The 27,983-nt window shown below is 45.4% G+C and overlaps 1 protein-coding gene and 1 pseudogene across 1 annotated transcript; both read left to right on the top strand.

Moving 5' to 3' along the window:
• Positions 1 to 2,862: 2,862 nt before the first annotated feature.
• On the top strand, positions 2,863 to 7,677 carry LOC138643449 (transcription factor Sox-17-alpha-B-like). Its single transcript, XM_069732358.1, has 2 exons — positions 2,863 to 3,139; positions 7,415 to 7,677. Exons 1-2 carry the CDS (start codon positions 2,863 to 2,865, stop codon positions 7,675 to 7,677), a joined length of 540 nt encoding a protein of 179 aa, XP_069588459.1.
• A 446-nt stretch (positions 7,678 to 8,123) lies between these two features.
• Positions 8,124 to 27,765, top strand: LOC138643448 (peroxisome biogenesis factor 2-like; annotated as a pseudogene).
• The last annotated feature ends 218 nt before the right edge of the window (positions 27,766 to 27,983 follow it).

Here is a 27,983-nt window from a genome sequence, read left to right as displayed (position 1 = left end):
TAAAACTGTTTCAGCTGCGGGATCGGACTACCAGCAGTGCCGAGCTTGCTCAGGAATGGCAGCAGGCTGGTGTGAGGGCTTCTGCACGCACTGTGAGGCGGAGACTCTTTGAACAAGGCCTGGTTTCAAGGAGGGCAGCAAAGAAGCCACTTCTCTCCAGAAAAAACATCAGGGACCGACTGATATTCTGCAAAAGGTACAGGGAGTGGACTGCTGAGGACTGGGGCAAAGTCATTTTCTCTGATGAATCCCCTTTGATTGTTTGGGACATCTGGAAAACAGCTTATTCGGAGAAGAAGAGGTGAGCGCTACCACCAGTCTTGTCTCATGCCAACTGTAAAGCATCCTGAAACCATTCATGTGTGGGGTTGCTTCTCAGCCAAGGGAATCGGCTCACTCACAGTCTTGCCTAAAAACACAGCCATGAATAAAGAATGGTACCAGAATGTCCTCCAAGAGCAACTTCTCCTAACCGTCCAAGAGCAGTTTGGCACCCAAGCAAAGGTGATAACTAAGTGGCTCATGGAACAAAACAGATTTTGGGTCCATGGCCTGGAAACTCCCCAGATCTTAATCCCATTGAGAACTTGTGGTCAATCATCAAGAGACGGGTGGACAAACAAAAACCAACAAATTCTGGCAAAATGCAAGCATTGATTATGCAAGAATGGACTGCTATCAGTCAGGATTTGGTCCAGAAGTTGATTGAGAGCATGCCAGGGAGAATTGCAGAGGTCTTGAAGAAGAAGGGTCAACACTGCAAATATTGACTTGCTGCATTAACTCATTCTAACTGTCAATATAACCTATTGGTACTCATAATATGATTGCAATTATATTTCTGTATGTGATATAAACATCAGACAAACACTAATAAAAATCAGAGGGCAGCAGATCTTGTGAAAATATAATTTTGGTGTCATTCTCAAAATTTTTGGCCATGACTGTACTTGAATTTTCCAAAGTGTAATCTGTCTGTATGCCAATGCTAACATACTGTATTTAGTACCACTACCATCAGAACATGCAGATTCTTCACTCATGCCTACAGTAGCTGTTGAAAGGGATTCTGGTTTGGTGGAACTATGTAGAAACATTTATCTATGTAATATCTAATATATATGTATATATTTCTTTATCTAATATGGCTATCTAGCTAATATCTGTCTTATATATTTACTAGCGTCTAATATCCATCTATTTATCAAGACACAGCAAAAAAAAAAAATGAGCCAATACCCGGCAATAAGTAAATGAATAGTAATTGACAGTGCATGTACATAACAGGGCAGCTAGCTCTAAAAGAGTAATATGTATCTATAAATCTATTTAATAGCTCATCTATCTAGTCTATTTGTTATCTAGCCAATGTCTTTATAATATATCTATTTTTATCTGTATCTAATATCTGTATCTATGTAATATATGTATCTATCTAATATGGCTATCAATCTAATATATTTCTAATATGTATCTAATATCAATATATCTATGCAAAAAAAAAAAAAAAAAAGCAGCCCTAGCAAGCAGTAAATGAACTGCGGGTGCCAATTCTCAGCATAGATAAATCCTCAATATTGTGACTAAAAGGTGACGCAGCCTCCTATGGAGAACATTTTCCATGGTGATTTCATAGCCATAGAGGCTTTCAGCGACGTTTCGGCTCCAGGTCTGAGCCCATTTCCAACCTGCTTCAGACTTGGAGCCCAAACGTTGCTGACAGCCCCTGTGGCTATGAAATCACCATGTGTCATTTTCTCCAGAGGAGGCTGTCCTCACTTTATTCATTATCTTGTGGCACCCCTAGGGGTATTTGCCACAAAAATAGTTACTGACACTAGACACAAATACTAAAATAGCAAAACTGCACTACCACCTCCGGCCAGAAGGGGGAGCTCCAGAGACTCCCCTTGATCCATTCTGGTCTGAGAGAAGAAATGGCAGTTGGGCCAAGGAGCTGATAGTGAGAGGTCATACAGCTGAATTTCTAACAGCCCTATGACGGTTTCCAGGCCTAAATCACCGGCCTGAGGAGAAGAGGGATAGAGAAAAGGGACATTGTGAGAACCGGGTAGCATTAATCACTACCCAGAACAGGCGCAAAGACGGATACCGGATCCGTGGCTGTATTCATTATATATAATACAGCAACCGGAAAAACGTGAGGTGATATCAGCTTCACTAGGGCCGGACGCAGCAACAGACACAGGGTTCAGCGGTACTCCTGGAGGGGGTAAGCCGATAAAAGGACTCGGGTTGCCCGTCGAACCAGGACCCGGAGGGGACAGATTGGGCCGGCAGCCAGTTCACATACAGCAGCAGGGCCACACAGAAATTGCGCACAATAAGAGGCGAAGACCCCGGCAGGGTCAAAGTAACTCAGAGTTCCCATACAGACTCCGGTGACAGGACTGGTTGTAAATCCTTTTATGTTAAAGTAAACTGGTTAAACGTTTCAGTGCCTCAGTCTTTCATTTGGACAATAGCCATCTATCCAGGATCGGGATCATCGCCGCTGGGAGAACCTGCTGCTAATGAAGTAAGTGCCTGTCCCCTCACGATACCCCTTACACTGTGCATTGCCTGAGGCCACAGCACCGGGTCAAGCCACCCGTGACATCCCCCTCAAGAGACAGACTCCATTGGTCCGGTGCTGGGTACCCCGGTCTCTTGGGCGTCACAATCTCTATCTATCATTTATCTTATCTAATATCTCTACCAATCCGATTGATCTCTGCCTGTGTATAGTTACTAATAATTATTCCATGTCAGGCGCCCTATGGAGGGCTGATACAATCTGAGCACACGCAGTACTGACAGCCATCACTATTGACAGCCATCACCGAGCCGCATCTCACAGCCATGAGCAGCCCTGACTGCGGCTACGCCAGCGACGAGCAGCTGAAGGCGAAGCTCTCCGTGCCAGCGGTCATGTCCCTGCAAACTCAGTGGGCATCCGACCCCACTGCATCATCATTCATGGGGGAGATCACGGGAGAAGCCTACGGCTCCAGGAGTAACGACGAAGCCCAGATCCGCCGTCTGATGAACGCATTCATGGTGTGGGCGCAGGATGAGCGCAAGAGGCTGGCGCAGCAGAACCCGAACCTGCACAACACCGAGCTCAGCAAGATGCTAGGTAAGGGGCACACACTGGGCACTACAGGGGCACACACCGGGCACAATGCACAAGACTACATGGGGCAATAGTGTCATTAGTAATTATATCTATGGGACACATAGTAATATCTAACCCTATACTGTGATGTAGTAATCCAATAACAGTAATTAGGACAGAGCAGATTCTCTATCCTAGTGAGGGGGGTGACAGGTGTAGTAATGCCATGACAGGAGTAGTAGCATTGTCAGGGCCGTATTTGCCACTAGGCACTCGAGGGCACGTGCCTAGGGCGGTGACGATGCGGGGGGGCGGCACCAGAGCAAAGGTTTTTTTTTTTTTTAAATTTTTTTTTTTTTTTTTTATAGTCCGGGTCCCGCCCACCGAAAAGCAACCCTCCCTCCCTCCCTCCGACCAGACCTCCCTCCCTCCGACCAGACCTCCCTCCCTCCGACCAGACCTCCCTCCATCCCACTAGCCCTCCGTCCCTCCCTCCAACCAGCCCTCCCTCCTACCTACATCTTCTGGCTGCTGCGGGGCTCTCGGATCCTGCATTGTCACGTGAACGGCACAGGTTGCTGGAAGAGGAACACGTCACACTGCAGGCCCCGCCCCCTCCTCTCTGTGGCGCCAAGTTCAGTTCCTGCCTAAGTGACGGAGTAGCTGCGGGGGAGCATGGTGCGGATTGTTGGGTCCAGGTCAGTTGTACAGTGCCTGGTGAGGAACTACTAGTCCCAGCATGTCCGGCAGCTTCAGCGCTAGCAGGAGAGGCTGGGCTCACTCTGTGCAGACTACACAAGATTATGCTGAGAGGGGCCCTGTCCCTCACCTGTTAGTGTTGATGCTGCGGTCTGCTGGGAGGGAAGGAGCATCTGATCACATCACTGATTCCCTCTGCTGCTGCCTGTGCTGTGCCATGAGGATAAGAACAGAGGGGGAGGTGCTGAGAGGGACATTAACCATGTCCTGATCACTATAAGGGGGCCTCTGCAATGTGTGTCCGCCCCTCTAAACGTTCCAGCATCACAGCATGTCTTGTTTTTCTGATTCTGGAGCTGCTTTAGAACCATAAGCATTCCAGCATTCCCAGTCTTTGTCTAAGGGGGACTTGTCCCTTCGCGCTCTGCCTTTTTATTCTGTAGCTGCAGGATAACTACAAGTTACAACCTGTCCTGTCATTCTAATTATGGAGATGTTGTAGGACTGCAAATCCCAGCATGCCCTGTGGTTGATTCACTAGGGACTTTTCTGGCGCTGTCTTTTTCTTTTAACCCCTAAACAACTGTAGGATTAGTAATGGATAGGTGTCTTATTGACGCCTCTCCATTACTAAAGCCACTTTCACACATCCGTTTTTCTGTTTCAGGCACAATCTGGTGAGCTTTGAAAAAAACGGATCCATTTTTTTCTCAGAGTTGCATTAGCGCCAGGTGTCTGTATGTGTGTCACTGACGTGTGTATATATATATATATATATATAATTTACTAGATGGTGGCCCGATTCTAACGCATCGGGTATTCTAGAATATGCATATCCACGTAGTATATTGCACATCCCACGTAGTATATTGCCCAGCCACGTAGTATATTGGCCAGACACGTAGTATATTGGCCAGACACGTAGTATATTGCCCAGTCACGTAGTATATTGGCCAGACACGTAGTATATTGGCCAGACACGTAGTATATTGGCCAGACACGTAGTATATTGGCCAGACACGTAGTATATTGGCCAGACACGTAGTATATTGCCCAGTCACGTAGTATATTGGCCAGAGACGTAGTATATTGCCCAGCCACGTAGTATATTGCCCAGCCACGTAGTATATTGCCCAGTCACGTAGTATATTGGCCAGAGACGTAGTATATTGCCCAGTCACGTAGTATATTGCCCAGACACGTAGTATATTGCCCAGTCACGTAGTATATTGCCCAGTCACGTAGTATATTGCCCAGTCACGTAGTATATTGCCCAGTCACGTAGTATATTGGCCAGACATGTAGTATATTGGCCAGACACGTAGTATATTGCCCAGACACGTAGTATATTGCCCAGACACGTAGTATATTGCCCAGACACGTAGTATATTGCCCAGTCACGTAGTATATTGCCCAGCCACGTAGTATATTGCCCAGTCACGTAGTATATTGGCCAGACATGTAGTATATTGGCCAGACACGTAGTATATTGCCCAGACACGTAGTATATTGCCCAGACACGTAGTATATTGCCCAGACACGTAGTATATTGCCCAGTCACGTAGTATATTGCCCAGTCACGTAGTATATTGGCCAGAGACGTAGTATATTGCCCAGTCACGTAGTATATTGCCCAGACACGTAGTATATTGCCCAGTCACGTAGTATATTGCCCAGTCACGTAGTATATTGCCCAGTCACGTAGTATATTGGCCAGACATGTAGTATATTGGCCAGAGACGTAGTATATTGCCCAGTCACGTAGTATATTGCCCAGACACGTAGTATATTGCCCAGTCACGTAGTATATTGCCCAGTCACGTAGTATATTGCCCAGTCACGTAGTATATTGCCCAGTCACGTAGTATATTGCCCAGTCACGTAGTATATTGCCCAGTCACGTAGTATATTGCCCAGTCACGTAGTATATTGCCCAGTCACGTAGTATATTGCCCAGTCACGTAGTATATTGCCCAGTCACGTAGTATATTGCCCAGTCACGTAGTATATTGCCCAGTCACGTAGTATATTGGCCAGACACGTAGTATATTGGCCAGACACGTAGTATATTGCCCAGTCACGTAGTATATTGGCCAGACACGTAGTATATTGCCCAGCCACGTATGTCACAGGTTAAAAAATAAACATACTCCCCTTCGGATCCGAGGGCCCATTGTAGTTGTAACATACTCCCCTTCGGATCTGACGCAGGCGATGAGCGCGCGGCTGCCGCCATCTTCCGTTCCCAGGATTCATTGCGAAATTACCCAGATAACTTAGCAGTCTCGCGAGGCCGCTAAGTCTTCTGAGTAATTTCGCAATGCATCGCTGGGAACGGAAGATGGCCGCCGTCGCGAGTGGCTCTGCGGACAACGGAGGGTGAGTATAGCAGGTTTTTTGTTTTTTTTATTATTTTTAACATTAGATTTTTTACTATTGATGCCGCATAGGCAGCATCAATAGTAAAAAGGTGAGGACACACAGGGTTAATAGCGGCAATAACGGAGTGCGTTACCCGCGGCATAAGGCGGTCCGTTACTGCCGGCATTAACCCTGTGTTAGCGGTGACTGGAGGGGAGTATGCGGGTGCCGGGCAGTGACTGCAGGAAGTAAGGAGCGGCCATTTTCTTCCGGACTGTGCCCGTCGCTGATTGGTCGTGGCTTTTTTCCGCGACCAATCAGCGACTTGGATTTCCTTGACAGACAGAGGCTGTAACCAATGAATATCCGTGACAGAAGGACAGACGGAAGTGACCCTTAGACAATTATATAGTATATATATATATATATATATATATATATATATATATATATATATATATATATATATATATATATATATATATACACACTATGTATATATACCTATTTTATCTTTTCTATTCTAACCTGTCAGTGTGATTTTACTGTACACCGCACATAATTTGCCGGCTTTTCAAAGGATGCCGGTGCACAAAAATCAGACAGCACTCGCATGGTGCGAGTGCTGTGCGATTTTTATTTTTTTTTCTTCTCGCACCCATTGACTTGCATTGGCGAGTCTCGGCTGATATACGGGTGAAATCACTCGCGCGTATAATACGGCCGAGAAAAACAAACGATGATGGGAGTTGCCCCATAGATTAATACTGGTCCCAGTGTTATGCGTTTATTTTTTTTCTCGCATAGCACTTGTCCGTATTCCTCGCTAATGTAACTCCAGCCTTATTCATACTCACCAATGGGGGAGGCCGCACTAATAGTGCCTAGGGCAGCAGAAACTCTAAATACGGCCCTGAGCATTGTCCTCATTGTCTAGCTCTACAGATCTGATCCAATAGATGCAATCCCCCGCCAGGCTCTCTCTACGCCCGGAGTCGGTTTCCTCGTGCCGTGGAGGATATTGTGTGGGGTATTCTGAGGGCCTTGGGGTCGCCGATGGGACATTATTTCTGTGATCGGAACTGTCGTCTCTTCTGTATATTTCTATATTGGTTTCCCTGATAGTCGCAGCACATCAGCTGCATCTTTCTGACCGATCTGCTGTGCCCTTTCTGTGCATTTATCTGCTGCTGCTATGATTTTCCGTTAATGTTAACTGTTTCTTGTCCTCCACAGGACAACGCTGGAAGTCCATGGTCTTGAGTGAGAAACAACAGTTTGTGCGGGAAGCTGAGAGATTGCGAGTGCAGCACTTGCAGGATCACCCTGAATACAAGTACAGGCAAAAGAGGAAGAAGCAGGTGAAGAGGATGAAGAGGGCGGATGGCGGCCTGTACCCGGTCACGGCCATTCCTGACTCTGCAGTGCTCAACACCAATGGACTTATGGCAGGAAAATACTTCAACCAGGGTTCCAGTGGGCAGAACAATGGCCAATAAAAGGAGAACCAATCCATGAGCCCCTACTACAAGCCCTACAGCCTGCCACCATCCTGCATGCCCCACTGCACTGCTCCTCGGAAACCACATGATGCACTACAACTATGACACTTCCTATTCTGTCCAGCCGAACAATCCCTCAGCCCTGTATGGAGGAGCGGTCCCTCAGGGGGGCCCTCGAACAATCCCCCAGCCCTGTATGGAGGAGCGGTCCCTCAGGGGGGCCCTCGAACAATCCCTCAGCCCTGTATGGAGGAGCGGTCCCTCAGGGGGGCCCTCACCGCTAGCCACACATGAGCAGGCTTCTCCACCTCTGTATTATGCCCAGCCCTATGCAGCCCACAGCAGGGCTCCCTCAGTGTCTCCTCCAGATCATCCATCTTCACCTCAGCTTGCACCCATCAATATCAATATCAGCCGAGCAGACCACTCACCAGGGCACGTTTATGGGCGACATCGACAAAGATGAGTTTGATCAATACGTTGATGTGGAGTCTGATCCAGGACTGAACTTTCCCTCTGATGAAAACGATGCCACATCTGCTGCCATCTTTACTGTCAGACTCAAGCACTATGTATTACTACAATTATTGAGGCACGTCAAGCATTTCATGATACAATGTGAAGGCTAAGGGGATGTATAAGCAATTTTTGCTTACGGTGAAATTCTAATTTTTATACTAGAAATCTGACAATGAAATTTTTATTAGCTGTAGTGTAATTTTGTAATTTTTTTTTATAGTGCTATAATGCTGAAATAAAGGATTTGTCTTTTTATTATTGTGTCCGGAATGTTTTTTAATCGATCAACCAGCGAGAACGATAAGTATGTCACTGGATCGCTCCTGCATCGTTCTGCTGTTACAGTGTTTGACGTCTCCTAGCGACCTGCAGCGTCGCTAAGTGTGACGGTACCTTAACACTTACTGCTGCTTGATTTCATTCTAGCATTGTTCTGCTTTGCTTATTTGTATGTTGTTATATGTAAAAGAAAGGTTGGAAATAAAAAAGACAAAAACAGTATTTGAAACAAATACACAATTGACAAGCTCTCAGGTATCTTTATCAAGCTAAGGTTACTTTCACATCAGTTTTTTGCGGTAAGGCTGGCGTCAATGTAAAAAAAAAAAAAAAGTTCGTTTTATACGGACGAGAACCGCACAAATTTTTCTTAAACAGTGATCCGTCTGTAATCCAATTGTAATGCGAGGATGCGATTTCCTCGCATGTGAGTGTCCGTTTGACATCCGTCTGGCGATATTTTGTCGGCGGCTAGCAAAACGGACAAACGACGGTTTTAGGCCAGAAAGAAATTTAATTCAACAGCCAGACCCCTATTTATTGTCTCTCTAACATGTGTGAGGCTTGGTTTGTGTTATTTGTGCTTTGTGACAAACATGACAGACTGACATTTAACCACCACTGAGCAGATGCTTTTCAATTGTGTTTTATCCCGACGTTTTGGGGAGGTGCAGCACCCCAGAGTCCTGGTCGTTGCAGTAATGTCGCTCTGCCACTAAGGGGTGTGATGTTATGTCTGATTGCACTAAAAGACTTCACCTGACCAGGTATCACAGTCACACATTACAATTCACACTCCGGCCACCAGGGGGAGCAAAAGGCACTATGTATTAGGCCACTCCTCACACTCTGGTAAAACTGGGGGTTGGACAGGAAGTTAGTGAGAAGCAGCCTGGGAGAGCTCCAGGAAGGACCTGTCAGGGGTGGGTTCCTGGCAGGTACCTAGCAGAAAGGACACTACTGAGGCACGTAGCCGGTGGCTGGAACGCCGAGGAAGTAACGGACTTCAAGCATTACTTCAAACAGCGGCAGGACAGTTGATTACAGATTGGCTGTCTACCTTAAAGGGACACTGTCACCTGAATTTGGAGGGAACAATCTTCAGCCATGAAGGCGGGGTTTTTGGGTGTTTGATTCACCCTTTCCTTACCCGCTGGCTGCAATATTGGATTGAAGTTCATTCTCTGTCCTCCATAGTACACGCCTGCGCAAGGCAACATTGCCTTGTGCAGGCATGTACTACGGAGGACAGAATGAACTTCAATCCAATATTGCAGCCAGCGGGTAAGGAAAGGGTGAATCAAAAGCCCCAAAACCCCGCCTCCATGGCTGAAGATTGGTCCCTCCAAATTCAGGTGACAGTGTCCCTTTAAATCACCTAAGCAGACATAGGGGCAAACGTGGAGAAGGGCGTCTCTAGGGTCCCAGAATAGCTCCGAGCCTACCCGTCATACGGGTGCGTCCTAGCCAGATAAACTTGGGGGACGGAGAAGAGAAAGAACTGACATGAGAGTTGTGAGGACTATCCTGTGGTGCTCAGCAGGGAAGGACTACAACACAGGCGCTAGTTGGTAGGCAACGATTTCCACCTGCAGAGGGAACTCTGGATGTGCCTTCAGACCGGCCGGACTCAGCCAGCCCTGTTGACAGTGCTCTGGATTGCAGATCCAGAAGTCTTCAGTAAAACGGTAAAGAGACATCAACCCTGTGTCCTCGTTATTAACCGCGCCTCACACCATCACCACCTACACTACTGCGAAGCCCTGGGGATACACTTCACCTGTGGGAAGGTATACCATCTAGCTGCCATAACACCACCCCAGTGGACCGCAAGCAGCGTCGGTCACCCTGACCGAATACAACAGGTGGCGTCACGAACCCTTGACAGACTTTCATTATCTTTCATTGGACAGCCCTTAGCAGGGTCACGGACCGGGTCCAGCCACCGTGACAACCCTAGAACCGAGATAGAGGACCGGTACCGAGTACCCCACGGTCCTGCGTCTGAGGGCGCTCCAGAGGCTTACCCTGTGATTGTGGATCCGAGAAGGCGGAGAAGAATGTTGGTCCATCCACTTTTGAGGCGAAGGATAACTAAAAGGCCATTTCCACCGTCTATAATCATGTCTGCGTAGCCATCCTGACAATTATTTACAATATTGTTGGATGAGCCTTGGTACGTTTGATATATTTTTGGAGATTGTGCGCCCTGGGATCACGTTTCAGGACACCAGGATGCACAAACCTATTTCTGCAGAGGAGCGGCTTATCCTTACATTATTGTCTATTAACGATATGATGATGTTACTAGAATCAGCATAGTTAATTTCAGGCCCTAGCACCCTCCCTCCCCATCGTCCCCTTGCTGGACTAAAAGTACGTGATGAGTTAACTAGTTATTTTGTGTCACCTCAGGGTGCTACTCCCTGGCAGGAGGATGCATTATCTATGTAGTGTTAGATTTTGCTATTATAAACTATATTCATTTTACGTTTTTGTGTTTGTTCTTTTGCTACTGGGAACATAGCATAAGCAGGAATTAAAACATAACTTTTAATCTGTATATATAAAAAGAAAACAAAGTACAAAAAATAGTGTCACCTAAAGAGGAATATAAAAAGGGTACTACATAATGTGACCTGTCAGGTACTACATCATAACTGGATTAGTACTCCTAAGGGTTTAATAAAACACTCACAATGGCCCAGTGTGTTTATTAACCCCTTCATGACCTTGGGATTTTCTGTTTTTCCGTGTTTATTTTTCGCTCCCCTCCTTCCCAGAGCCATAACTTTAATTTTTCCGTCAATTTGGCCATGTGAGGGCTTTTTTTTTGCGGGACGAGTTGTACTTTTGAACAACATCATTGGTTTTACTATGTCATGTACTAGAAAACGGGAAAAAAATTCCAAGTGCAGACCCACACTTGTTTTTTGTTTGGCTTTTTTTCTAGGTTCACTAAATGCTAAAACTGACCTGTCATTATCATTCTCCAGGTCAGTATGAGTTCAAAGACACCTAACATGACTAGGTTATTCTTTTAGCGCTACTCCATGCAGTGACACTGAGTGTCTGCTCATCCCACTTGCCCACCAACACTGGTCCTGGCCACTTGTCTCCACGGATATCAGAGGACGGATCTGCATTGATTCCCTCATACCGTTGGTTTAGCTCAGTGTACATTGGCTCTGGCTGGCTCCACAAACTATCAGTTATACTGATTCCCCCACATTGCTGGTTGAACTCCTGAAGTATCCAACTCTTGCTCTGGCTGGTTTCTTAAAGCGCACAGCCATTGGTACATATACCGGTCTGCTCCCCACCACGGCGACTACGGCATCATTAATATTAAGGTTTGCCTACCTTTATTTTTGGCTGACACCCCAGAAGCACTATTTACACATTTGAAGGAAGGAACTTCTACCTAAGGCGATTTAGTGAACAAGGCCACGGGTTGGCCGAAACGTTTTATGGTTATCGCTTCACCTGAACATTTACTCAATAAAATTATTCACATGAACCGAATACCTTCATCGTACGAGTGCAGTGATTATATATTCTATATCTACAAATTTTCAAACAGACCCTTAGAAGTGAGAAATGCAGTTTTCCACTCATCCCCCTCCCGCATACGGATGAGATTGTATGCTCCCCCGAGGTCCAACTTAAAAAACCACCTAGCCCCCGACAATTGCTTGTACAAATCAGGTATAAGTGGGAGAGGATAAGTGATTCTCACAGTGATCTTATTCAGTTCTCGAAAATCCAGGCATGGGCGTAAACCACCATTTTTTTAAATTTTTTTTTTTTTTTTTTTTTTTTTTTACAAAAAAGAACCCCGCTGCCACGGGAGAGACAGATGGCCGAATATGCCCTTTACGGAGGCTTTCAGAGATACACTCTTTCATAGCAGCCCACTCAGGGCCGGAGAGATTGTACAGACAGGCTTTGGGCAATTTGGCACCGGGAACAAGATCAATGGCACAATCGAATGGGCGGTGTGGTGGTAGAACCTCAGCCTGCTTTTCGGAGAACACATCCTCAAAGTCCTTCAGGTACTCCGGAATACCCTCCAGACTGACGGATGACAAACACAGTAGCAAGACAATTTTCAGAACAACTAGGTCCCCATTTAACAATATCCCGGGACCCCCAGTCAATAACCGGGTTATGCCGTTGCAACCAGAAAAACCCCAACACCAGGCCAGCAGGGAGGTTATCCAAAACAAAGCATGTCATACGCTCCTGGTGCAGGGCCCCCACCCTGAGGGTGAATTCTTTAGAAATAAAATGGAGCCCATACTTTGTGAGAGGTGTAGAGTCAATAGCCACAATTTTTAAGGGAGTCTCCAACCTAACTGTCCCTAATCTACAGCGGGCCACCAGCTTAGAGTCAATCAGGTTCAGGGATGCTCCACAGTCTACAAAAGCCGAAGTATGAACCAAGCTGTTCTCCACACCAAGTTCCACTTTTAACAGTATCTTTGCAAACGAAGAAAATGGCACCTGAGAGTCTGAGTGACCTCCACGATGATCACCCAGACTCAGCTGCTTGTTAGACGAAGGACAGAAGGGACAGTCCTTTTTCCAGTGTCCAGGATCCCCACAGCTTTTCATCACCTTGCCATTTCCGCTCTCTCTTTGAGGTCAGTGGCTCCCACCTCCATAGGTTCAGATGGAAGCAAAACATTAGAGTTAACAGGGAACAACGGAATCCCTCGTTGCGTAAGACCTCTTTCCTGTAGCCTCCGATCCATACGGATAGCCTGAGTCATAACCTCATCCAAAGAGCTGGGAGCTGGATGGAGAGCCAGAGCGTCCTTCAAGCAATCATAGCCCCTTTCTGAATAGACATCTCAGTGCGGAGTCATCCCAAGATACCTCAGTGGACCATCGACAGAACTCGGAACTATACCATTCAGCCGAATGCTTCCCCTGAACCATATCCATAATGGTGTCCTCTGCCACCCTGACACGGTCCGGTTCGTCATAAATAAGTCCTAGGGCCTCAAAGAACCTATCCACTGACCTCCATTCAGGGGCAGTAGGGAGCAGAGAGAAAGCCCAGGATTGGGGACCCTTTCTAATTAGGGAGATAATCCCTACCTGCTGAGTCTCATCCCCAGACGATCGAGGTCTGAGAGAAAACCATAATTTACAACTCTCCCTAAAAAATGTGAAATTTATCCTTTACACCAGAAAACGTGTCTGGAAGTTTAACTGAGGGTTCTGGAGAGTGCAATACAACATCCACAGAGTCACCAGGTAGACTAACATGAGAGGGGTTTCCCTGCACAGTTATAACAGTCTCAGACAGTTTTTTCTGTAGGTGGGTTTGAGACGTGACAAGGGACTGATGTCTCTCAGAAAAATCCTGCATCATCTGTGTCAAACTGGACACCTGATCCGCCAAGTTATGCAGCGGATCCATGACCAGAGAAAAAAAAAAAATGCAAAATCCCGCTTAAGTGTTAGGTTAGTGATAATGTGATGAAACCACCAGGGGGAGCAGGTGAGGGAAGAGAGGTTACACATGAAGCGAAGTAACACAGAGCTCAGGCACAGGTGTCACAGGTAATGAGAGAAGTCAGACAAGCCTAAAGTCATACACAAGAATATCAGCGTGGTACAGAAGGGGCGAGCAGGGAATAGTCGGGGACAAGCAAAACGTTGGAGCCTACCGGATTGTGGTAACCAACTCATGAGACGTAACACAAAGTCGGGACACAAGCAAAGTCAGAACCAGGAGGGTAATGTGGTATCAGAGACAAAACCAGAGCCGAAGTCCAAGGAACAGATGGAGTCATACACAGGTACGGGCAGACAGACACAAGAATCACCAAGATCAGGATACAGGTCAGGGGCTCGAGCTGGGAAGCATGAACTATTACTAACAGTGGTAGGCAGGCTGTGAGGGACTGAAATAGCCCAGCTAGCTCAAGAACGAGGCTGATGAGATTAACCCCCGCATGACCAGTCTCAAAGAGAAAAAAAAAATTGAAAATAAACTCCGGACTGGACCATGACAGTACTATCCCGTCCGAGGTCAGAAAGGGGTTAATCAACCCAAGGTACCTTATTTGATAAGGGTAACACACACATGCAAAAGCACTGGTTGAGTGCCAAAACAAATAAATGGATAACCTTGGTGTCATAAATATCAGCAGGTATCACAAAAAAGGAGCAGGTGTCAGATGGTGTGAAACATGAACAAATTTATAAAATGGAACAGTCTCACCAATTGCCAAGGACCAGTAAAGTGGAGCCAAAACTTGCTGGAATGAAAGAATCCATCATGCCACAGCGTCGGGAGACAATACCCTGTCAATCCCTATAGGGGCTATCAATAAAGCTGAATCCCCAAGCTCCCGCCCTTACAAGGGCAGTCCACATCTACCCCTAAAATATAACATGCCCTGCACTCTCCCTATATCGGTGTCCCAATGCGTTTCTTTCAAGCTGGATCATCAGGGGACTAGCTTGCATGGGAGATAAAGTGCTACATGAAAAGGCATAGAGACCTGCCACCCTCTATGCTACACTGCAGAGAGTGGGAGGAACGATCAGTTCCCCTTAAAAAGGTGTGCTGCAAGGCATAAACAGCCTATCACCAACTTCACAAGAATCATGTGACAAGCTTAATTAGACAGATGGTATAATATGTACGGCGTTTATAATGAATGAAACTGATGCTATGGGATTTAGGCTACTTTCACACTGACGTTGTTTTCAATACGTCGCAATGCGTCGTTTAGGGGGAAAAACGCATCCTGCAAAGTTGTTTGCAGGATGCGTTTTTGCCCCATAGAGTAACATTACCGACGCATTGCGACGTATTGACACACGTCGCAACCGTCATGCGATGGTTGCGCCGTGTTGTGGCGGACCGCCGAGAGCAAGAAACGTTAAATGTAAAGTTTTTTGCTGCCGACGGACCGCTTTTTCCGGCCGCGCATGCGTGGCCGGAAACTCCGCCCCCACCTCCCCGCACCTCACAATGGGGCAGCGGATGCGCCGGAGAAATGCATCCGCTGCCTCTGTTGTGCAGCGCATCAAACGCTAGCATCGGAATCTCGGCCCGACGCATAGCGACGGGCCGAATCCGACGCTAGGGTGAAAGTAGCCTTACCCAAAATACATCTCTAATAGAGAGACATGCCGCTATATATAACGCCCCATAATTCATTAAAATTACCTGTTTAATCTTTTCTGACAGGCTGGAAAACGCTAAGCATCCATTGTAGAGCCACGAGAACAACAACGGAAGTTGACGTTACTCAGACAACGGGACGCCAGCAGACGCGTGAAACCAGGCATCAGAGCATCCGCCAGTGGGCGGTAAGCCATAACGTGCTGCTGTAAATGAGGGCAGATACATCATTGACAATATTATATCAAGGCGTTGGATTCATAGAAAGCTGCCCCAATTCATCAATCAAACGGCGCAAGTGCGCATGTGGATTAGAGGCAAAAAACATATTGTTGGCATCTACATGGATACGTATGCTAATAAACAATAGGGCATTACAGGCCAATATATTAAGCTTTGAAACGGCCGGTCTCCAAAAGGGCGCATTGCGCCAACAAATCGAAACTTTTTAATAATCAAAAAGATCAAGCTGCGCATGCGCACGTATGGAAAGCCTATTTCATCCTATATTTCCCGGCATATCATAAGCGAAACCTCATTAAATCCCCACAAGTGTTATATGGGAATGCTCGAGGTAAAATCTAGTTGACATTGCTCAGACAACGCGACGCCAGCCGAACGACGCGTGAAACCAGGCATCACAGTCAGAGGATCCGCCAGTGGGCGGTAAGTCATAACGTGCTGCTGTACTGTAAATAAGGGCAGATACATCATTGACAATAACATGTCAAGGCGCTTGATTCATAAAAAAGCTGCCCCAATTCGCCAAACAAACGGCGCATGCGCGCATGTGGATTAAAGGCAGAGAACATATTGTTGGCGTCTACATGGATACGTATGCTAATAAACAATAGGGCATTACAGGCCAATATATTAAGCTTTGAAACAGCCCATCCACAAAAGGGCGCATTGCGCCAACAAATCAAAACTTCTTAATTATCAAAAAGATCAAGCTGCGCATGTGCACGTATGGAAAGCCTATTTCATCCTATATTTTCCGGCATATCATAAGCGAAACCTCATTAAATCCCCACAAGTGTTATATGGGAATGCTCGAGGTAAAATCTAGTTGACATTGCTCTGACAACGGGACTCCAGCCGAACGACGCGTGAAACCAGGCATCACAGTCAGAGGATCTGCCAGTGGGCGGTAAGCCATAACATGCTGCTGTACTGTAAATAAGGGCAGATACATCATTTACAATAGCATGTCAAGGCGCTTGATTCATAAAAAAGCTGCCCTAATTCGCCAAACAAACTGCGCATGCGCGCATGTGGATTAAAGGCAGAGACATATTGTTGGCGTTTACATGGATACATATGCTAATAGACAAGGCATTACAGGCCAATATATTAGACTTTGAAACAGCCCATCTACAAAAGGGCGCATTGCGCCAACAAATCAAAACATTTCAATTATCCAAAGGATACACACGTCAAAGGATCAAACTGTGCATGCGCACGTATAGAAAGCCTCTTTAACCCTATATTTCTTGGCATGTAATGAGCAAAACCTCATTAAGTTTCCACACATGTTATATGGGAATGCTCGAGGTAGAAAATACCATCTAGTATCATCAATTTATTATAACAAGTATGCCCCTTATTACATTAATGTATTAGAGGCCATGATGATAACAGTCAATAAAAATGCAAAAACCCAAAAGGGTGACAAAACAAAAAGGATTAATGGAGAGGCACACTAATATGTGTAAAAGACAATTGGATATCAACAGAGAAAGTTCAACAGAAACATCAAATAAAGCATCCATAATTAATTTGATCATTTGGGCCATGAGGTGAAACAGTGTTCAAATAAAAAATCCATTTGGCCTCCTTCTGTAACAGCAACTGGTCCCAGTTGCCCCCTCGCTTGGGCGCAGAGACTTTTTCTATCGCTATAAAGCGTAGATTTTTTTGTTTGGTCATTATGCATATGATTAACATGTCGAGACACAGGTGTGTCCCCATTGTGTTCGACATCCCCAATATGCTCGCCGATTCTCTTCTTAAACTCTCTAAGGCTAGGTTCATATTGCGTTAGGGCAATCCGTTAAGCGCCCAGCGCTAGCGGATTGCGCTAACGCAATGTTTATTTTGGGGCCGCGTTCGCCCTCCTCGCTAGCGCAGATCCGCAGTGTAACGTAGTCCGTTAAACGCGGTCACATAACGCAATGTGACCCTAGCCTTATAGTCTTGCCTATGTATTCCGTGCCGCAGGTACATGAGGCCCTATAAATGACCCCCTTAGTACTGCAGTTAATAAACTGCCTAATTAAGTACTTTCTGCCTGTCACATTGCTTACAAAGGACTTAGTTGAATCTACATATTGGCAATCTGTACAATGACCACATCTGTGGCACCCTGTGACAATTGTTGATACTAGATAGTATTTTCTACCTCGAGCATTCCCATATAACATGTATGGAAACTTAATGAGGTTTTGCTCATGACATGCCGGGAAATATAGGGTTAAAGAGGCTTTCTATACGTGCGCATGTGCAGTTTGATCCTTTGACGTGTGTATCCTTTGGATAATTGATATGTTTTGATTTGTGGGCGCAATGCGCCCTTTTGTGGATGGGCTGTTTCAAAGCTTAATATATTGGTCTGTAATGCCCTATTGTTTATTAGCATACGTATCCATGTAGATGCCAACAATATGTTCTCTGCCTTTAATCCACATGTGCACATTCATTATGAACGCCATACATATTATACCATCTGTCATAATTAAGCCTGTCACATGATTCTTGTGAAGTTGGTGATAGGCTGTTTATGCCTTGCAGCACACCTTTTTAAGGGGAACTGATCGTTCCTCCCACTCTCTGCAGTGTAGCATAGAGGGTGGCAGGTCTCTGTGCCTTTTCATGTAGCACTTTAGCACTTTATCTCCCATGCAAGCTAGTCCCCTGATGATCCAGCTTGAAATAAACACGTTGGGACACCGATATATGGAGAGTGCAGGGCACGTTATATTTTAGGGGTAGATGTGGACTGCCCTTGTAAGGGCCGGAGCTTTGAGATTCAGCTTTATTGATAGCCCCTATAGGGATTGACAGGGTATTGTCTCCCGACGCTGTGGCATGATGGATTCTTTCATTCCAGCAAGTTTTGGCTCCACTTTAGGCCGGCGTTATACTCAGCGTATAAAAATACGGTCCGTAATTTACGGCCGTAATACGCACAAAAGTCCCCAAAATAGTGCTCCGTATCTCATCCATAGGCAGGGTGTGTCAGCGTATTTTGCGCATGGCATCCTTCGTATGTAATTCGTATGGCATCCATACTGTGAGATTTTCTCGCAGGCTTGCAAAACCGACATACGGACATACAATGGATCCATGTGCTCCCAAATACATAAAAACATATGTACTGTCTATATATATATCTCAGTAAGACACATACATATATATATATATATATATATATTAATATTTCATCCAGCGCGAGATAGCTTTAAAGCCGGTAATTCTATTGCCGGCTTTTGCTATCTCCTTCCTAAACCCGACATGATATGAGACATGGTTTACATACAGTAAACCATCTCATATCCCCATTTCTTTTGCATATTCCACACTTCTAATGTTAGTAGTGTGTATGTGCAAAATTTGGGCGCTCTAGCTATTAAATTAAAGGGTTAAATGGCGGAAAAAATTGGCGTGGGCTCCCGCGCAATTTTCTCCGCCAGAGTAGTAAAGCCAGTGACTGAGGCCAGATATTAATAGCCTGGAGAGGGTCCACGGTTATTGCCCCCCCCCCCCCGGATAAAAACATCTGCCCCCAGCCACCCCAGAAAAGGCATATCTGGAAGATGCGCCTATTCTGGCACTTGGCCACTTTTAATGAAATAAACACACAGGTTGTTTTAATATTTTATTTCTCTCTCAATCCACCTGAAGACCCTCGCTCTGTAACAAAGGAAAAATAATAAACCAACAATATACATACCTTCCGATGATCTGTAACGTCCCACGATGAAAATCCATCTGAAGGGGTTAAAATATTTTACAGGCAGGAGCTCTGCTATATTGCAGCTGTGCTCGTGCCTATAAAACCCCAGGGAATGAATGGAATGTAGGTCAATGACCTGTAGTTACCTTCATTCGTGGTGGTGCGCCCTCTACTGGTTGTCCTCATATGAACTCGAGCCTGGGAGCTTTCCAGGAAACCAAAAACACATGGGCCACCTGCATAGCGAACAAGTCTGTAGGAACCTGTTCACACCACCAAAGAACTTGAAAACACAAAAGCGCACAGAGAGGTCAAAAAATACTCTTGTAAAAAAGTCACAGTAAATAAGCAAGTGCTAGTCAAAAAATGAAAAAATACAGGGTATTTAGTTAATACGTTTTTTTGCAAAAAAAAGTATGTTAAGCTGCCCCACCAATCGCCAAGGTATAACCATAATAGAGCAGTCCTGTCTAATGTGTATAATCCCTATCTGATGTATTTAAAAACCTGATCATCTGTATAGTACCTGTATGAACAGGGCTCAGAGAGAAAATATCCACGTTGAACATGCGAGATGGAACAGCTACAATGCAAATGACCCACAGAGGAGTGGTGAACTCCCCAGTCTTGTAGAAACAAGAGAACAATTATAAAACAAAAAACACATGGGCCACCTGCATAGCGAACAAGTCTGTAGGAACCTGTTCACACCACCAAAGAACTTGAAAACACAAAAGCGCACAGAGTGTTATGATCTGGTGGCCTTGGAGCAGCATGAGACGTACTCTGGAGAAGGTGGTCCCTGTACTGACCGCAAACCCTGAACCTAGCAGCGCAACTAGATGTAGCCGTGGGGGATACCTAACACTCCCTAGACCCCTCGGCACAGCCTAAGATCTAAGTACCCCTAAAGACAGAAACAGGAAACCTATCTTGCCTCAGAGAAAATCCCCAAAGAATAGATAGCCCCCCACAAATATTGACTGTGAGAAAAGAGGGAAATAACATATGCAGATATGAAATCAGATTTTAGCACAGGAGGCCATACTAGCTAAAAAGAAAGAATAGAACAGAGTACTATGCGGTCAGTATAAAAACACTAGAAAATATCCACCGCAGAAAATACGGATCACCACATCTGACTAAAGACATGGGGGGTATATCTGCATCTCCAGAGAAATAGCTAGGCTGCAAAAAATCCTTCGCAGACCAAGCTGGACAAGACAAAAACATGAAAATGCACAGAACTATAAGGTCCACCGTAGGTGGACAGCAAAAACAAAGCCAGGACTTATCTTTGTAGAAAAACACAGCAAACTGGAGAGACCAGCAGGGAAGTGAATCCTTCAAGAACAATGGACAACTGGCACTGACTAAAGGATCCAGCAAAGTATATACCCCAGTCAGTTTTGCAATTAGTAGATACACTTGTCCACTCCTGCAGTCCAGGCACAACTGCATTACCCTCTACAACCACCGGAGGGAGCCCAAAAGCTGAATTCACAACAGTACCCCCCCCTTGAGGAGGGGTCACCGAACCCTCACCAGAGCCCCCAGGCCGATCAGGATGAGCCCGATGAAAGGCACGAACCAAATCAACGGCATGGACATCAGAGGCAGAAACCCAAGAATTATCCTCCTGGCCATAACCCTTCCACTTGACAAGGTACTGAAGCTTCCGCCTCGAAAAGCGGGAATCCAAAATCTTCTCAACAACATATTCCAACTCCCCATCGACCAATACAGGGGCCGGAGGATCAACAGAGGGAACAACGAGCTCCACATATTTCCGCAACAAAGATCTATGGAAGACATTATGAATAGCAAAAGAGGCCGGAAGCGCCAGGCGAAAGGACACCGGATTAATAATCTCAGAAATCCTATAAGGACCAATAAATCAAGGCTTAAACTTAGGGGAAGAAACCTTCATAGGAACATGACGGGAAGATAACCAAACCAGATCATCAACCCGAAGCCGGGAACCAACACACCGACGACGGTTAGCAAAACGCTGAGCCTCCTCCTGAGACAGCACCAAATTATCCACCACATAAGCCCAAATCTGCTGCAACCTGTCAACCACAGAATCCACACCAGGAAGGTCAGAAGGCTCAACCTGCCCAGAAGAAAAACGAAGATGAAAACCAAAATAACAAAAAAAAAGGCGAAACCAAAGTAGCCGAACTAGCCCGATTATTAAGGGCAAACTCGGCCAATGGCAAAAAAGCCACTCAATCATCCTGATCAGCAGACACAAAGCATCTCAAATAGGTCTCCAAGGTCTGATTAGTTCGCTCAGTCTGGCCATTTGTCTGAGGATGAAATGCAGAGGAAAAAGACAAATCAATGCCCAGCTTGGCACAAAAGGCCCGCCAAAACCTAGAAACAAACTGCGAACCTCTGTTGGACACAATATTCTCCGGAATACCATGCAAACGTACCACATGCTGAAAAAACAACGGAACCAAATCAGAAGAAGAAGGCAACTTAGGCAAAGGCACCAAATGAACCATCTTAGAAAATTGGTCACAGACAACCCAGATAACCGACATTCTTTGGGAAACAGGAAGATCGGAAATAAAATCCATAGATATATGCGTCCAAGGTCTCTCAGGGACCGGCAATGGCAAAAGCAACCCACTAGCGCGGGAACAGCAAGGCTTAGCCCACGCACAAATCCCACAGGACTGCACAAAAGAACGCACATCCCGTGACAAAGAAGGCCACCAAAAGGACCTACTAACCAAATCTCTGGTACCAAAAATCCCAGGATGGCCAGCCAACACAGAACAATGAACCTCAGAAATCACTTTACTAGTCCATCTATCAGGAAAAAACAGTTTCCCCACAGGACAGCGGTCAGGCTTATCAGCCTGAAATTGCTGAAGAACCCGTTGCAAATCAGGGGAGATGGCAGAAAGAATCACCCCTTCCTTCAAAATGCCGACCGGCTCAAGAACCCCAGGGAAATCAGGAAAAAAACTCCTAGAGAGGGCATCCGCCTTAACAATCTTAGTACCATGAATGTACGAGACCACAAAATCAAAACGGGAGAAAAACAGGGACCATCGAGCCTGTCTAGGATTCAGCTGTTTGGCAGACTCGAGGTAAATCAGATTCTTATGATCGGTCAGGACCACAATACGGTGCTTGGCCCCCTCAAGCCAATGTCGCCACTCCTCAAATGCCCACTTCATAGCCAACAACTCCCGATTGCCGACATCATAATTGCGTTCCGCAGGCGAAAACTTCCGAGAAAAGAAGGCACACGGTTTCATCAAGGAACCATCAGAATTCCTCTGAGACAAAACGGCCCCTGCCCCAATCTCAGACGTGTCAACCTCAACCTGAAATGGAAGAGAAACATCTGGCTGACGCAACACAGGGGCAGAAGTAAATCGGCGTTTAAGCTCCTGAAAGGCAGAAACAGCCGCGGAGGACCAATTCGTCACATCAGCACCTTTCTTGGTCAAATCGGTTAGAGGTTTAACCACACTGGAGAAGTTGGCAATGAAACGATGATAAAAATTAGCAAAGCCCAAGAATTTCTGAAGGCTCTTCACAGATGTGGGCTGAATCCAATCATGAATGGCCTGAACCTTAACCGGATCCATTTCTATAGATGAGGGAGAAAAAATGAAACCCAAAAAAGAAACCTTCTGCACTCCAAAGAGACACTTTGACCCCTTCACAAACAAAGCATTATTACGGAGGATCTGAAATACCATCCTGACCTGTTTCACATGAGACTCCCTATCATTGGAAAAAATCAAAATATCATCCAAATATACAACCATGAATTTATCAAGATAACTCCGAAAGATATCATGCATGAAGGATTGGAACACAGATGGGGCATTAGAGAGTCCGTATGGCATCACAAGGTATTCAAAATGGCCTTCGGGCGTATTAAATGCAGTTTTCCATTCGTCACCCTGCTTGATACGAATAAGATTATATGCCCCTCGAAGGTCAATCTTAGTAAACCAGGTAGACCCCTTAATCCTAGCAAACAAATCAGTAAGCAAAGGCAAGGGGTATTGAAATTTAACCGTGATCTTATTCAAGAGGCGATAATCAATACAGGGTCTCAAGGAGCCATCCTTCTTGGCAACAAAAAAGAACTCCGCTCCCAACGGTGAAGAAGATGGCCGAATATGCACTTTCTCCAAAGACTCCTTAATATAGCTCCGCATAGCGGTATGTTCAGGCACAGACAGGTTGAAAAGTCGGCCCTTAGGGAACTTACAACCTGGAATCAAGTCAATAGCACAATCACAGTCCCTATGCGGTGGAAGGGAACTGGATTTGGGCTCATCGAATACATCCTGGAAGTCAGTCAAAAACTCAGGAATTTCAGAAGAGGGGGAAGAGGAGATTGACATCAAAGGAACCTGATCATGAACCCCCTGACAACCCTAAATAGTCACAGACATGGATTTCCAATCTAACACCGGATTATGTAGCTGCAACCATGGAAAACCCAGCACAATATCATCATGCAAATTATGCAACACCAGAAAACGACAATCTTCCTTATGGGCTGGCGCCATGCGCATGGTCAGCTGTGTCCAAAACTGAGGTTTATTTTTAGCCAACGGTGTAGCATCAATGCCCCTCAAAGGAATAGGGTTCTGCAAAGGCTGCAAGGGAAAACCACAACGTCTGGCAAATTCTAAGTCCATTAAGTTCAGAGCGGCGCCTGAATCCACAAATGCCATGACAGAAAATGATGATAATGAGCAGATCAAGGTCACAGATAACAGAAATTTAGGTTGTATAGTACTGTTGGCAACAGAACTAGCGATTCTCTCAGTACGCTTAGGGCAATCAGAAATAACATGAGCAGAATCGCCACAGTAAAAACACAACCTATTCTGACGCCTGAATGTTTGACGTTCAGCTCTAGACAAAATCCTATCACACTGCATAGGCTCAGGGCTCCGCTCAAAGGACAGCGCCACAGTGAGCACAATTCTGCGCTCGCGCAAGCGCCGATCAATTTGTATGGCCAGAGACATAGAATCACTCAGACCAGCAGGCGTGGGGAACCCCACCATAACATCTTATCGGATTCAGAAAGACCCTTTCTGAAAATTGCCGCCATGTCATCCTCATTCCATTTAGTCAGTACAGACCATTTTCTAAATTTCTGGCAATACAATTCTGCCGCTTCTTGACCTTGACACAGGGCTAACAAGATTTTTCTCAGCCTGATCCACAGAATTAGGCTCATCATACAACAACCCCAATGCCTGAAAGAACGAATCAACATTAAGCAAAGCAGGATTGCCAGATTCCAGGGAAAATGCCCAATCCTGTGGGTCACCACGCAGCAGAGATATGATGATTTTAACCTGCTGAATAGGATCACCAGAAGACCGGGGTCTTAATGCAAAAAACAGTTTACAGTTATTTTTGAAACTCAAAAATTTGCATCTGTCACCAAAGAATAAATCAGGAGTGGGAATCTTAGGTTCTAAGGCAGGAGTCTGAACAATGAAATCTGAAATACCCTGTACCCTAGCAGCAAGCTGATCCACCCGAGAAACTAACTCCTGAACATTCATGTTAATACTAGACTCCGTAGCCACCCAGAGGTAAAGAGGGAGGAACAGACCAAACAGGCTAAGGAAAAAAAAAATGGCTCAAAATCTTTCCACCCTTCTTCTGAGATGCAATTAACTCATTGTTGGCCAGTTGTACTGTTATGATCTGGTGGCCTTGGAGCAGCATGAGACGTACTCTGGAGAAGGTGGTCCCTGTACTGACCGCAAACCCTGAACCTAGCAGCGCAACTAGAAGCAGCCGTGGGGGGTACCTAACACTCCCTAGACCCCTCGGCACAGCCTAAGATCTAACTACCCCTAAAGACAGAAACAGGAAACCTATCTTGCCTCAGAGAAAATCCCCAAAGGATAGATAGCCCCCCACAAATATTGACTGTAAGAGGAGAGGGAAATAACATACGCAGATATGAAATCAGATTTTAGCATAGGAGGCCATACTAGCTAAAAAGAAAGAATAGAACAGAGTACTATGCGGTCAGTATAAAAACACTAGAAAATATCCACCGCAGAAAATACGGATCACCACATCTGACTAAAGACATGGGGGGTATATCTGCATCTCCAGAGAAATAGCTAGGCTGCAAAAAATCCTTCACAGACAAAACTGGACAAGACAAAAACATGAAAATGCACAGAACTATAGTGGACAGCAAAACCAAAGCCAGGACTTATCTTTGTAGAAAAACACAGCAAACTGGAGAGACCAGCAGGGAAGTGAATCCTTCAAGAACAATGGACAACTGGCACTGACTAAAGGATCCAGCAAAGCTATATACCCCAGTCAGTTTTGCAATTAGTAGATACACCTGTCCACTCCTGCAGTCCAGGCACAACTGCATTACCCTCTACAACCACCGGAGGGAGCCCAAAAGCTGAATTCACAACACAGAGAGGTCAAAAAATACTCTGTTGTAAAAAAATCACAGTAAATAAGCAAGTGCTAGTCAAAAAATGAAAAAATACAGGGTATTTAGTTAATACGTTTTTTTGCAAAAAAAGTATGTTAAGCTGCTCCACCAATCGCCAAGGTATACCCATAATAGAGCAGTCCTGTCTAATGTATATAATCCCTATCTGATGTGTAGTACTAAGAAATGCCATCAACATCCAATCACTGGAGTGACGCACAAGTAAAGCGCAAACTGCTAAGTTCACATGGTTGGCCATCAACTGAAATGGTCAGATCATGCTGTCCCTGGAGATAGACACGGCTGTAGATTGACATCCTAGCATAATGCCATCAGTCCTGAGACAACCCCTTTTATATGCACTATAGGGGTCTCCATAGCCGAAGATATGGAGATAAATGGATATGGTACTTGCTGCTCAATTTGGCTCACCTCACTCTAGCAGGATTTAAGTTGAAGACTGACATATGAAATGTTCCCCTCTGTGCCTTCATTGTAGCCAGTTTCATAGCAATCTGTCTTAAACACGTGTGCAGAAACTTGGGAACTTTGATATGCTGACCTTATGGAACCCAAACCATGGGCCAAATGGTGTAAGGCAAGAGAGCTGGGCTGCAAGCCACTCGGAGCCAAAGTCTCTAACGTTAATAACCAGAATTTGCGCTCTTATAGCTTTCTTTATTGACCTTGGTGATAATAAATGGTCTGAATTAGACTTAGAGCTTTTCATTCGGATAATTATTCTGCATGTTAAATAACCTGATTTATTTCCCTGCAGTTGAATCGGCCATGCCTAAAAACAATATGGAAGACATAAATCCTGTATTAAGAATTAGTCAACTGGATGCTATTGAACTAAACAAGGCATTGGAGCAATTAATCTGGACTCAGTTTAATAGTTGTTTTCAAGGCTTCAAACCAGGACTTTTGAGCTGCTACGAAGCGGAGATTAAAGCCTTTTTATGGCTGTTTTTGTGGAGATACACCATCTATTCCAAGAATGCGACTGTGGGCCAGGCAATATTGAACATTCATTACAAAAACGACTTGTCTGAGACTCCGAAATACCAACCACTTAATAAACAGCAGAGAGTATGGTTTGCACTGTTATCAGTGGGGGGCAAATGGCTAGAGGAAAGGTCCTATGACATATTCAGTAATAACCCTTTCGGGTCATCGTTTCTCAGGATGAAGCATATAATTAATGTTGTTTCTGGACTCTCCAAGGTCTTCGGACTCTTGAACTTCTTAATTTTTCTACAGCATGGAAAGTTTGCGACATTGACTGAACGATTGCTTGGGATTCGATCCGTTTTCAAGAAACCCCAAGATGTGCGTCAAATCGGCTTTGATTTCATGAAAAGGGAAATTTTGTGGCATGGATTTGCTGAATTCTTGATTTTTCTCCTGCCTCTTGTTAATACTCAAAAGCTAAAATCGAAGTTGTTCTCTTGGTGTAGGCCAGTCAGAGGGCTGCGACTGGCTGACCCATCCGTAGCCACCATCTGCAAGGAATGCTGCCTGTGTGGAGAATAGCCCACGATGCCTCATACCATCGGTTGCACTCATGTCTTTTGCTACTACTGCATTAAAAGCAATTACATGGCTGACATGTATTTTACATGTCCTAAGTGTAGTACCCAGGTGCACAGCCTGCAGCCCCTGGAGTTCAAGATTGAAATCTCTGAAGTTCACACTTTGTAAGATGAAAAGTGGCTCTGGGGGATTAAAGGTACCGTCACATTTAGCGACGCTGCAGTGATCTAGACAATGATGCCGATCGCTGCAGCGTCGCTGTGTGGTCGCTGGAGAGCTGTCACACAGACAGCTCTCCAGCGACCAACGATGCCGAAGTCCCCGGGTAACCAGGGTAAACATCGGGTAACTAAGCGCAGGGCCGCGCTTAGTAACCCGATGTTTAC

The sequence above is a fragment of the Ranitomeya imitator genome, chromosome 6, assembly GCF_032444005.1.
Source record: "Ranitomeya imitator isolate aRanImi1 chromosome 6, aRanImi1.pri, whole genome shotgun sequence".
Classification (NCBI taxonomy): domain Eukaryota; kingdom Metazoa; phylum Chordata; class Amphibia; order Anura; family Dendrobatidae; genus Ranitomeya; species Ranitomeya imitator.
Note: the sequence above shows the minus strand (reverse complement) of the source record. Positions and strands in the feature narration are given on the sequence as shown.

What these genes read in the sequence shown, in the direction of transcription:
- LOC138643449 (XM_069732358.1), top strand. Translation starts at nt 2,863, where the DNA reads ATGAGCAGCCCTGACTGCGGCTACGCCAGCGACGAGCAGCTGAAGGCG. An exon ending in CGAGCTCAGCAAGATGCTAG is followed by an intron (nt 3,140 to 7,414) that starts GTAAGGGGCACA and finishes TGTCCTCCACAG; the next exon opens with GACAACGCTGGAAGTCCATG.